This window comes from Taudactylus pleione, unplaced genomic scaffold (genome assembly GCF_031769625.1).
Source record: "Taudactylus pleione unplaced genomic scaffold, aTauple2 ptg001139l, whole genome shotgun sequence".
NCBI classification, from domain to species: Eukaryota; Metazoa; Chordata; class Amphibia; order Anura; family Myobatrachidae; genus Taudactylus; species Taudactylus pleione.
Window position 1 is genome coordinate 70,922 of NW_028285540.1, and position 13,066 is coordinate 83,987.

The 13,066-nt window shown below is 49.6% G+C and overlaps 1 protein-coding gene across 1 annotated transcript in view; it reads right to left on the reverse strand.

Annotated features, from left to right (window-relative positions):
- POLR2A (RNA polymerase II subunit A) overlaps positions 1–12,726 on the reverse strand; it is a 33,226-nt gene extending 20,500 nt beyond the window's left edge. Inside the window, exons 1-12 of the mRNA XM_088462052.1 lie at positions 12,514–12,726; positions 11,182–11,314; positions 9,505–9,641; positions 9,239–9,412; positions 8,674–8,955; positions 7,073–7,234; positions 5,027–5,247; positions 3,898–4,030; positions 3,494–3,618; positions 3,204–3,414; positions 2,829–3,038; positions 2,579–2,747 (exon numbers count right to left, since the gene is read on the reverse strand). Of these exons, the coding sequence (XP_088318178.1) occupies positions 2,579–2,747; positions 2,829–3,038; positions 3,204–3,414; positions 3,494–3,618; positions 3,898–4,030; positions 5,027–5,247; positions 7,073–7,234; positions 8,674–8,955; positions 9,239–9,412; positions 9,505–9,641; positions 11,182–11,314; positions 12,514–12,600 (2,044 nt within the window). The 5' untranslated portion in view covers positions 12,601–12,726. The remainder of the gene's footprint in view (positions 1–2,578; positions 2,748–2,828; positions 3,039–3,203; positions 3,415–3,493; positions 3,619–3,897; positions 4,031–5,026; positions 5,248–7,072; positions 7,235–8,673; positions 8,956–9,238; positions 9,413–9,504; positions 9,642–11,181; positions 11,315–12,513) is intronic.
- Between the last annotated feature and the right edge of the window lie 340 nt (positions 12,727–13,066).

The following is a 13,066-nucleotide window of genomic DNA, read 5'->3' on the forward strand; positions in this document are numbered from 1 at the left end:
TGTTGTCCCTGCACCCCCAGGGAACTTACAATTACAGTCTAAGGGGTAAATTTACTAAAGTGAGTTTTTAGAAGTGAGATTTAGAACAGATGTTGCCCATAGCAACCAACCAGATTCAACTTAACATTTAACTAGCACCTTCTAGAAGATAATAGCTAGAATCTGTTTGGTTGCTATGGGCAACATCACTTCTAAAACTCACTTTAGTAAATTTAGCCCTAAAGATCTATATGGAGACGTGTGACAGGCCCATTAAAGAGACACTATACCATGTATTTTACCCAACAATGACCAAAAAATAACCAGGTTCACAGAGGATGCACTAAGGCACAGGCACTATAAACCCAGAAAAGCAGAGTTATCCTAGAATAGCCCAGCACTATCACATATAGTACATTACAGTGTATTAGAGGGAGGAGAGCTGTATGGTAACACAGGTATATATGTGACAGGACAGTATAGAGGAGCCCAGCACTATCACATATAGTACATTACAGTGTATTAGAGGGAGGAGAGCTGTATGGTAACACAGGTATATATGTGACAGGACAGTATAGAGGAGCCCAGCACTATCACATATAGCACATTACAGTGTATTAGAGGGAGGAGAGATGTATGGTAACACAGGTATATATGTGACAGGACAGTATAGAGGAGCCCAGCACTATCACATATAGCACATTACAGTGTATTAGAGGGAGGAGAGATGTATGGTAACACTGGTGTATATGTGACAGGACAGTATAGAGGAGCCCAGCACTATCACATATAGAACATTACAGTGTATTAGGGGTAGGAGAGATGTATGGTAACACAGGTGTATATGTGACAGGATAGTATAGAGGAGCCCAGCACTATCACATATAGTACATTACAGTGTATTAGAGGGAGGAGAGCTGTATGGTAACACAGGTATATATGTGACAGGATAGTATAGAGGAGCCCAGCACTATCACATATAGCACATTACAGTGTATTAGAGGGAGGAGAGATGTATGGTAACACAGGTCTATATGTGACAGGACAGTATAGAGGAGCCCAGCACTATCACATATAGTACATTACAGTGTATTAGGGGTAGGAGAGATGTATGGTAACACAGGTATATATGTGACAGGACAGTATAGAATAGCCCAGCACTATCACATATAGTACATTACAGTGTATTAGAGGGAGGAGAGCTGTATGGTAACAGGTATATATGTGACAGGACAGTATAGAGGAGCCCAGCACTATCACATATAGCACATTACAGTGTATTAGGAGGAGGAGAGATGTATGGTAACACAGGTATATATGTGACAGGACAGTATAGAGGAGCCCAGCACTATCACATATAGCACATTACAGTGTATTAGAGGAGGAGAGATGTATGGTAACACAGGTATATATGTGACAGGACAGTATAGAGGAGCCCAGCACTATCACATATAGCACATTACAGTGTATTAGAGGGAGGAGAGATGTATGGTAACACGTCTATATGTGACAGGACAGTATAGAGGAGCCCAGCACTATCACATATAGCACATTACAGTGTATTAGAGGGAGGAGAGATGTATGGTAACACAGGTATATATGTGACAGGACAGTATAGAGGAGCCCAGCACTATCACATATAGCACATTACAGTGTATTAGAGGGAGGAGAGCTGTATGGTAACACAGGTATATATGTGACAGGACAGTATAGAGGAGCCCAGCACTATCACATCTAGCACATTACAGTGTAATAGAGGGAGGAAAGATGTATGGTAACACAGGTATATATGTGACAGGACAGTATAGAGGAGCTCAGCACTATCACATATAGCACATTACAGTGTATTAGAGGGAGGAGAGATGTATGGTAACACAGGTATATATGTGACAGGACAGTATAGAGGAGCCCAGCACTATCACATATAGCACATTACAGTGTATTAGAGGGAGGAGAGATGTATGGTAACACAGGTATATATGTGACAGGACAGTATAGAGGAGCCCAGCACTATCACATATAGCACATTACAGTGTATTAGGAGGAGGAGAGATGTATGGTAACACAGGTATATATGTGACAGGACAGTATAGAGGAGCCCAGCACTATCACATATAGCACATTACAGTGTATTAGAGGGAGGAGAGATGTATGGTATCACAGGTATATATGTGACAGGATAGTATAGAGGAGCCCAGCACTATCACATCTAGCACATTACAGTGTATTAGAGGGAGGAGGGATGTATGGTAACAGGTATATATGTGACAGGACAGTATAGAGGAGCCCAGCAGTGGCAGTGTATTACAGACAGAAGTACAATAGTTTAATTGAAGAATGCTCATTAAGATATGAAAAACATTTGTCATTAGGCTGGTTTCTAAGTAATCTCTAGTCCTCCCAGCTGATGGAAAAACGCATCCGCATGGCATAGCAGCTGTTATTCATAGCTTTAGAATGTCTTACCATCATAGTCTTACTAAACGCACCAATATAATAGGCTACATGAATGCACCCCTTATATTGTGTTTGTGTCTGCTGTGCAGTAAAATCCAGATCATACAGAACATATAAATATGCATTACGCCCCTATACACACCTTCAATCAGGAGCCAGTTATTGATGACAGTCTGGATGTTGGAGTAGAACAGACGAGTTGTATCATGACCCATCTCAAGATAAGAAATATGCACCAATGATCCAGCCGATGTCCCCAATGATTTCTTACATAAGATTCCCATAATCAGCTCCCCATTCTCTACAATGACCTGGACAGAAAGCCATAGACGGTTACATATAATGTATAGTGATAACTTGTTGTGTGCAGCCTTAGGAGAACAGATACCCACCTTTGTGTCTCCTGGAGAAATGTGCTTGTAAGGGCCACTGTCTTCTTCATCTGGGTGAGTGCTGTGCGTTCGAATACAATTAATATGTCCCGGAATGATGAGAGAGAAAATCTGCTTTCCTGTCCAAAGAGGACGTGGCTTCAAGATTGCCGGCTGAGGAACTTTCCCTTCCCATGTGGAGAGAAACATGAGCAGGTTCATAACTTCTCCCTGTAAGAGAAACAATCCATCACTTCCTTACAGGGGAACCGCGGTCTCATCCTGTCATTTGTATGACCCGGGCACCAAATATGAGGCTGTAAGTAAATGATAAAGGGGAACCTTTGTGGAAATAAGAAGTTTAATTGTATGCCAGGTATGGTCCTGGTTACTCACCCTCTCTAAGAAAACATCTCTCTTGGTAAATTTGCGCACAGCCGTCAGGGAGTCCTGCACAATACCCATAACAGGCCGGTTAGACTGAGGAGTGACAATCATACGGGGCACCATTGCCAGCTCTTGAATCTCTGCTCGTGTTTCCAGAGACTGTGGAAGATGTAGATTCATCTCGTCCCCATCAAAGTCAGCATTGTATGGAGTGGTGACACTGGACCAAGAAAGCAAGAAATCTAAACACTTCATCCAAGAGACCTACATGCAACAAAGGAGACAGAAAGGGTCCTCACCTGAGGTTCAGTCGGAAAGTGGACCATGGAAGGATGCGGACCCTGTGCCCCATCATAGACATTTTGTGCAGCGTGGGCTGTCGGTTGAAGATGACTATATCCCCGTCACACATATGTCTCTCAACCTACAACGGCAGCAGTTATTTCTCATGTACAGCGATTTAGGGAACAGCTTCCTCAGGTGTTTATACAAGAACTTATCAGCAACAGGGCATCATGGAAGAGCCAACAGTGCATGTTAGAGGACCCTGGCATATACAGACATTCAGGCTCCTTACACCCAATTCTCATGGGTTTTGTTAGAGAGTAAATGGGCACATGCAAGCAAAATGCGAGCACTACATTCATTCTGCAGGGCAGATGAGCCATAAGATCTGCAGCGATTCAGAGATTATAAATGTCACCTTGTAACCGATCTGTAGATGCAGGTCACTGGGTTTAGGGTGGAACCGCAGGTCAATCCGATCCCCATTGTCGCGAATAATATATTTGGCTCCTGGATACTGACTGTTGCCACGTCGGACCAACTCCTGCAGCCTGAAACCAAATTGTATATTTTTAAAAAAACAAATAGAAATGAACCACCTAAAGTGGTTAAATAAGCTGAGGCCACAAGGAACAGACAATGGAACAGTGCAGAGGATTGGAAGAAGAGACTGTAGGAGGCGAGAGCACAAAAATGGGTTAGTGGAATGATAGACAGGCATGTAAGACCCTTGGGTACGGGAAGAGCACAATAACAGAAACAGTGATGGTACATAGGCTTGGAGGAGTAAGAGGGATGGTGGGTGAGGGTTAGGGGGAGGCACAAGAACAGAATCAGTGAGGTGGTACATAGGCTTGGAGGAGTAAGAGGGATGGTGGGTGAGGGTTAGGGGAAGGCACAAGAACAGAATCAGTGAGATGGTACAGATGCTCGGAGTAAGAGGGATTGGGGGTGAGGGTTAGGGGAAGGTACAAGAACAGAATCAGTGAGATGGTACAGATGCTCGGAGTAAGAGGGATGGTGGGTGAGGGTTAGGGGGAGGCACAAGAACAGAATCAGTGAGGTGGTACAGATGCTCGGAGTAAGAGGGATGGTGGGTGAGGGTTAGGGGAAGGCACAAGAACAGAATCAGTGAGGTGGTACAGATGCTTGGAGGAGTAAGAGGGATGGTGGGTGAGGGTTAGGGGGAGGCACAAGAACAGAATCAGTGAGGTGGTACAGATGCTCGGAGTAAGAGGGATGGTGGGTGAGGGTTAGGGGAAGGCACAAGAACAGAATCAGTGAGGGATGGTCGGTTGGGGGGGGGGGGGGTCACAAGAACGGATTAGTTGGCTTGGAGTGAGAGGTGTGGAGGGGGGGGTTTGAGGTTTGATGGGACGAGATCAGGATTGCGTTGCAGTGAAGAAGACCAAGAGGAATTTCTGCAAGATAGCTTTCCACATGAACTGAGGAGGTACAGTACTAGATATTGGAGCTAATATCTTCTTTCACAACCAGCACAGCCAGAAAGAACTGCAGGGAATTCTCCATTGTAACGGGAAACTCACCGATCAATGTTGAATGGAGTCACAATTTCCGGAAAGGTCATGTTTGCAGCAATTGACCTTGGTACGCCAACTTGGTCAATGGAAAGGTTTGGATCAGGTGTAATAACTGTCCTAGCAGAGAAATCTACACGTTTCCCCATTAGGTTTCCTCGGACACGTCCCTCCTTCCCCTTCAACCGCTGTTTCAGAGACTTTAGGGGACGACCAGACTTTTGCATGGCCTGAGAAGGAAGCAGGGGTCAAGTTAGTGGAGGAAAGATCACAAATTACCTCATCGCCAGACCCTCTCCACCATATCCATCAGTATCAACTTCATACAACGGTGACATCCAAAGTAAGCATTGACCTTCACCATCTAATGTGCCCTCACCGGTTAGGTCCAATTTCCACATGGGCTTATATTTTACAGATTCCATGGTGTGCGTGTATTATATACAGTCAGGTGCATAAATATTGGGACATTGACAGAATTTTCATATTTTGGCCTCTATTCACCACCACAATGGCTTTGAAATTAAACAAACAAGATGGGCTTTAACTGCAGACTTTCAGATTTAATTTGAGGGTAATTACATCCAAATCAGGTGAACGGTGTAGGAATTACAACGGCTATTCCGCAGATAAAGTAGCGTTACTCATGAAACAATCGGTAAACAACTGGATCTAATGGAGTTTGAATGTGGCGCCCGCAGCAGAAGTACGAGCATGTGAAGAACGGCTGCATTGACAAGTTGCTGGCGGGCAGCAGTAGTTAAAGTATACAGAGTGGACCAGCATACAGAAAGCTGTGTGAGCGCTAGGCCTGTGGTTGTAAATGTTCAAAGCAGGACGGAGAGTGGGCTGCCTTGTTCAATCCCTGAGGCCAACAGTGCGCCTATGTGCCACCCAAGGATGGCACTGACCCCAGCTGTGCATGGAAGATCTCGCGCATGCCCAGTGGAGTCGGCTGGGAGGTGAGACAGCGCATCGGGACTGGGCTGTCAGGGATCACTGGGGGACTCGATGCTCATACATCTCGTTTGTACGGCTTTGTCTTGGTATAGAGGCGAAGCAGGAAGAGCTATAGCGGCACAGTCTGTGCAGCTAGAAAACATTCCACCTAGGTTTTACATGACACAGGGATAATAGTAAATCTCAAGTCATTGTTAGGTTCGCTTTGTCAGCAGCGAGCCTATGAGGAAATTAATAGCTTGCGGCAAAAAAAATTACAATGATTAACATTGGGGGCAGGCTATAACATTCCTGTCTAACAGCTGAGAAGGGAACAGGCTGTAACATTCCTGTCTAACAGCTGAGAAGGTAACAGTCTGTAACATTCCTGTCTAACAGCTGAGAAGGTAACAGGCTGTAACATTCCTGTCTAACAGCTGAGAAGGTAACAGGCTGTAACATTCCTGTCTAACAGCTGAGAAGGTAACAGGCTGTAACATTCCTGTCTAACAGCTGAGAAGGGAACAGGCTGTAACATTCCTGTCTAACAGCTGAGAAGGGAACAGGCTGTAACATTCCTGTCTAACAGCTGAGAAGGGAACAGGCTGTAACATTCCTGTCTAACAGCTGAGAAGGGAACAGGCTGTAACATTCCTGTCTAACAGCTGAGAAGGGAACAGGCTGTAACATTCCTGTCTAACAGCTGAGAATGGAACAGGCTGTAACATTCCTGTCTAACAGCTGAGAAGGGAACAGGCTGTAACATTCCTGTCTAACAGCTGAGAAGGGAACTGGCTGTAACATTCCTGTCTAACAGCTGAGAAGGGAACTGGCTGTAACATTCCTGTCTAACAGCTGAGAAGGGAACTGGCTGTAACATTCCTGTCTAACAGCTGAGAAGGGAACTGGCTGTAACATTCCTGTCTAACAGCTGAGAAGGGAACTGGCTGTAACATTCCTGTCTAACAGGGAACAGTCGTTCTGTGTAGAAGATTTTAGTCAAAGCTGCTGAATTTTCACGTCATTATAAATCGCCCCAGTGACTTCCTCCATACGTAAGATTAGAGATGTGGCTCGTGTATTCCAAAATATTTAGTCGCTTTTCCTAGCACCTACCCGAGGTAGTCCAGGTAACTCGTTATCCACCATTGTTGCCACATGGAACTGCAGGAGTTTCACATCCTCCGCAATGACATGTGCTGCAGCACCATTCTGTTCATTTCGTCTCAGTTGGTTGTTAATCTTCACAATATCCGCCAGTTTGTGAGTCAGATCATCCTGGAGGAAACAAGTCAGATAAATATAGGATCGTCGCAGACATTAGCCTTATTGCTCCACCCACTAGTCCAGCATTCCTGTAACCATGTATATAACAAGCCCGTGTATACTAGTGTACAGCACCACCTACTGGCCCAGCATTCCCGTACCCATGTATATAACAAGCCCGTGTATACTAGTGTACAGCACCACCTACTGGCCCAGCATTCCCGTACCCATGTATATAACAAGCCCGTGTATACTAGTGTACAGCACCACCTACTGGCCCAGCATTCCCGTACCCATGTATATAACAAGCCCGTGCAAAATAGTGTACAGCACCACCTACTGGCCCAGCATTCCCGCACCCATGTATATAACAAGCCCGTGTATACTAGTGTACAGCACCACCTACTGGCCCAGCATTCCCGCACCCATGTATATAACAAGCCCGTGTATACTAGTGTACAGCACCACCTACTGGCCCAGCATTCCCGCACCCATGTATATAACAAGCCCGTGTATTCTAGTGTACAGCACCACCTACTGGCCCAGCATTCCCGTACCCATGTATATAACAAGCCCGTGTATACTAGTGTACAGCACCACCTACTGGCCCAGCATTCCCGTACCCATGTATATAACAAGCCCGTGCAAAATAGTGTACAGCACCACCTACTGGCCCAGCATTCCCGCACCCATGTATATAACAAGCCCGTGTATTCTAGTGTACAGCACCACCTACTGGCCCAGCATTCCCGCACCCATGTATATAACAAGCCCGTGTATACTAGTGTACAGCACCACCTACTGGCCCAGCATTCCCGCACCCATGTATATAACAAGCCCGTGTATACTAGTGTACAGCACCACCTACTGGCCCAGCATTCCCGCACCCATGTATATAACAAGCCCGTGTATACTAGTGTACAGCACCACCTACTGGCCCAGCATTCCCGCACCCATGTATATAACAAGCCCGTGTATACTAGTGTACAGCACCACCTACTGGCCCAGCATTCCCGTACCCATGTATATAACAAGCCCGTGTATACTAGTGTACAGCACCACCTACTGGCCCAGCATTCCCGTACCCATGTATATAACAAGCCCGTGTATACTAGTGTACAGCACCACCTACTGGCCCAGCATTCCCGTACCCATGTATATAACAAGCCCGTGTATACTAGTGTACAGCACCACCTACTGGCCCAGCATTCCCGCACCCATGTATATAACAAGCCCGTGTATACTAGTGTACAGCGCCACCTACCTGCAGCCATAGCACATGCCTCCCCTCTAATCTGGACAGCATACAGTGCCACCAACTGGAGCAGTTTATCTGAGCCATGTATATCCCAAGCCCCCGTGTGTATGCCATCATACAGGGATGGAAAAATGCCCCCACCTACTGATTTCCCTTTCTATTCAGCTCGCTATCAACACATCCACCAACACACCTGGTTTCTGGCTGATCCTTGCATGACAACTGCGGGTCGTACAGACAAAGGTGGCACGGGAAGGACTGTCAGAATGAGCCACTCCGGTCGCGCATAGCGTGGCTCCATGCCAAGGATGAAACATTCTTCGTCTGTGATACGTTTGAAGATTTCATGCACCCGCTCTGGACTTAGCAGAATCTTCTTTTCCTGCGAGTCCTCATTCACATGTTTCCATTCCGCATTCAATTCAAGCCCAGAACGCCGAATCCGAGGCTGGTAACGGCCACAACCACCATGACCCTGAAAATAAAATAGCCAAGGTTGGAGCACAATGGCTGGCATTACCTCACCAGTGACTACCCATCATCACCCTCATTTGCCATGGTCTAGTCATATTGCCCCCTATTCTCTAGGCTTTCTGGAAGGCGCACTCTGTCATCCTAACATACATTATACTGATGCATCTGGACGGCTTGTGGCATCTATGGGAAACCCTTTGGCCGTTATCCGTCAGTCTGGATAATGTGGGTGAGGCGAAAATTTAGGAGATATGGAAAGGATGTACAATGCCACATTCAATCACCTTCTCCTTCGTAATGTCCTCGTCTCCTTCGTTCTGCTCCACCCCAAACTTGTTGTCCATTTCCTCCCCACCTTCACAGATGTTCTTCCCCTTACACAGCTCATACACGTGCGTTAGTCGCTTTTTAGGTTGGCCTTTGGATTTTGTCAGGATATCCTTGATTTTTGGGTTATTCTGCAAAAGAAGTTATATAGCATTAAGATATACAGCCTGTACTCTTGTTTTAGAAGATAAAAAAATGGCACCTAGTAGAGACCTAAACTCACCGAATCAACCAACAGTTTGGAGCAGAAGAAACAGACACAGCGTAAAACCTTCATGGTCTTCACAAGAAACCCCACGTGGAATACCGGCTTGGCAAGCTCAATGTGTCCGAAGTGGCCCGGACATTCAGTCATGTTTCCTGTGCGTAGAGAGAAATACATAGAAGCTTTAACTACTGGTCTCCTATGGGAATGTGTTCAGTGATCGCGAAATACGTGCTATAGCGTGTTTTTATATGCTACAGGAAACTTGGGACCCAGTTTTTGTGTACCTCAGTAGCCAATCAGGGTGCAGCAACGTCCCCCAGCCATTCAGCACGTGTCGCCGTGCCCCCAGCCATTCAGCACGCTGCGCCGTACTCCCAGGCAATCACCGTGCAGCAGCTTCCTCCAGCCATTCACGGGGCGGAGGCACCGTCCCCCCAGCCATTCACGAGGCGGTGGCACCGTCCCCCCAGCCATTCACGAGGCGGTGGCACCGTCCCCCCAGCCATTCACGAGGCGGTGGCACCGTCCCCCCAGCCATTCACGAGGCGGTGGCACCGTCCCCCCAGCCATTCACGAGGCGGAGGCACCGTCCCCCCAGCCATTCACGAGGTGGAGGCACCGTCCCCCCAGCCATTCACGAGGCGGAGGCACCGTCCCCCCAGCCATTCACGAGGCGGAGGCACCGCCCCCCCAGCCAATCACAACTCGGCACCGCCCCCCCCAACTATTCACCAGGCGGCGCCATCACCCCCAGCCAATCGCTGTGCAGCGTGTCCCCCCAGCCAGTCACCACGCAGGGACCTTTCTAGCCAATCACACCCTCGCCATTTCTGTCCTGACACTTCTTTCCCCACAAGCACGCTCTCCAGAGTCTGCAATCCACAATGGGGGAGTAAATGGAGAAGTGGGATAGCTAGCAGCAGGTTGGGCAGCAGCAGAGAGGAGCGCGGTTCCTGCAGGCTGGGCAGGCAGCAGTAGTCAGATGGAGCAAGTCCCTGATGAAGGACAGCAGCATCACCTGCACAGAAGTACGTGGGCGATTTGGCTGCAGCAGCATTGTTGTTGGTGGTGCCAGGACCCTCTAGCAGCCGGCATGCCTTCAGCCAGCTGAGCTCTCTGTACGCAGGAGGTGTACAGCGCATGGGGCAGAAGGGAGCTGCAGGCAAACAACAGTGACCCGGCCAAGGGCTTCCAGCAGAAGCAAAAGAGGTATCCACTGCCCCAATTTTTATCTACCCTAACCCCCTCCCTACCCCCAGTACTGCCCTAGCTGCAATTTACCCTACCCCACTACTGCCTGACCTTAATCTCTTACTTGGCTCCCGTACTGCCCCAGCTGCTATCTACACTTGATCCCTCCCTACCCCCATTGCTACCCTAGCTCATATCCTGACCCCCACCACTGCCCCTAACACCCTCCTTGCCCCCCAGTACTGCTCCAGCTCTTATCTAGCCATGCTCTCACCCCCCAGTTCTGCCTGCCCCTAACCCCCTCCTTGCCCTAACTGCACTGTGCCAGCTGCTATCTACCCATGCCCATTCTCTACCCCCAGCACCGCCTGCCCCTCGCCCCCCATAATATGTGATGGGACCCAGGTAGAGTGGATTATCACTGGTGTTACAGCAGGTCAGCCCATAGTACTCCAAATACCCAGTTATTCTTACACATTAACAAATCACATTCTACTTTACCTGCACATGTCTGACAGCGGCCAGTCCTTTCAACCACCCCTTGCCTGGGGTCCATTAATCCCCCGAGCTTTGGGCGTCCACCCTCAGTTGTCTCAGGGTATTTAATTCCGCCCTCTGTGACAGACATTCGTTTCTAAAAGAGCAAAAAGACAAATATACTTTACCATACATCTATAATGGTCAGATCCAGTTACAATAAACAGCTTAATTCATGTGAATTATTCTTACAACACTTGGACTCCCAAGATGCAAATAATGGAGATCATCCACCCTTAACATCAAAGACAAAAACCAAAACAAAAGCCACGCGTCTTCTAGCATCATCACCCCTCGTCCTCAAAGCTTATTCAGGAGGCACAAGTCCAGCAGCATGAGGCAAGGGACCCCTGCGCCCACAGGAACCTCCTCCCTCGCAGAGAGGGGAGGCACCCCCAGGAACAACACAGAGACTGGAAGCACTCCCAGGTACCCCCCACTTCGGAGAGGGGAGGCACCTCCAGGAACCACCTCCTGCGCAGAGGGGATGCACCCCCAGCAAAAAAAAAAAAAACCACTGCGCAGAGAGGGGAGGCACCCCCAGGAATCACCCCCTCCCACGCAGAGAGGGGATGCACCCCCCAGCAAAAAAAAACCCCACTGCGCAGAGAGGGGAGGCACCCCCTGGAATCACCCCCCCCCCCCGCAGAAAGGGGAGGCACCCCCTGGAATCACCCCCCCCCCCGCAGAGAGGGGAGGCACCCCCTGGAATCACCCCCCCCCCCCCGCAGAGGGGAGGCACCCCCTGGAATCACCCCCCCCCCCCGCAGAGGGGAGGCACCCCCGGGAATCACCCCCCCCCCCGCAGAGAGGGGAGGCACCCCCGGGAATCACCCCCCCCCCGCAGAGAGGGGAGGCACCCCCGGGAATCACCCCCCCCCCCGCAGAGAGGGGAGGCACCCCCGGGAATCACCCCCCCCCCCCGCAGAGAGGGGAGGCACCCCCGGGAATCACCCCCCCCCCGCAGAGAGGGGAGGCACCCCCGGGAATCACCCCCCCCCCCCCCGCAGAGAGGGGAGGCACCCCCGGGAATCACCCCCCCCCACGCAGAGAGGGGAGGCACCCCCAGGAATCACCCCCACGCAGAGAGGGGAGGCACCCCCGGGAATCACCCCCCCCCCACAGAGAGGGGAGGCACCCCCCCAGCCCCGCGCGGCAGGGAGAGAGAGGGGAGGGGGGGGGGGGAGTACTACTAGAGACAATGACAGGGTGTAAGACTACTAGGACTAGTAGAAGAGACGCATCACATATACATGGTATCTTAGCTTCCGGGTATAGCCCCGCCCCTTCGCCTACCAACTCGTCCGGGCCCAGGACACCGAACTGCACCCGCCTGATGAGGCGCTGCGGACACGCGCTGTCTCCGGTGGGCGGGCCGTGCATGTTTACGGTTCCCTCCTGGAGTCACTGCTTTATCTACTTTACACACAGCCGGGCTACCGTCTCTCCGAGACCTCGAGCAGCGGTTCGCCCTCCAGATATCCGCCGCCGCTGCCGCTCTCAGCCCGACTGAGGAGCTCTGAGCCTTGCATCCTGTTTATATAGACAGACTATGCACGGGGTCTCCTTGACTCTATTGCAGGAACTAGAGGGTGTATTCTCAAATGCGATTGGACGACAGCGATGTCACTACGCATGCGCACTGACCTACGAGGCCCGCTCGGGAATTTCCGGCTAATTACGTAAGATAACTGTAGAGGTTTTATGGGGAATGTACGAAACTGACGTCAGGGGGCGGGGCCTTGCCGTCATCGCAGACTTGTTTTGTACACTGCTCCAGCGAGATAATGTCGCGCATGCGCGCTGCGCCCTCAGCAGAAATTGCGGCTGCTCTCCGTCGTCCCATCAG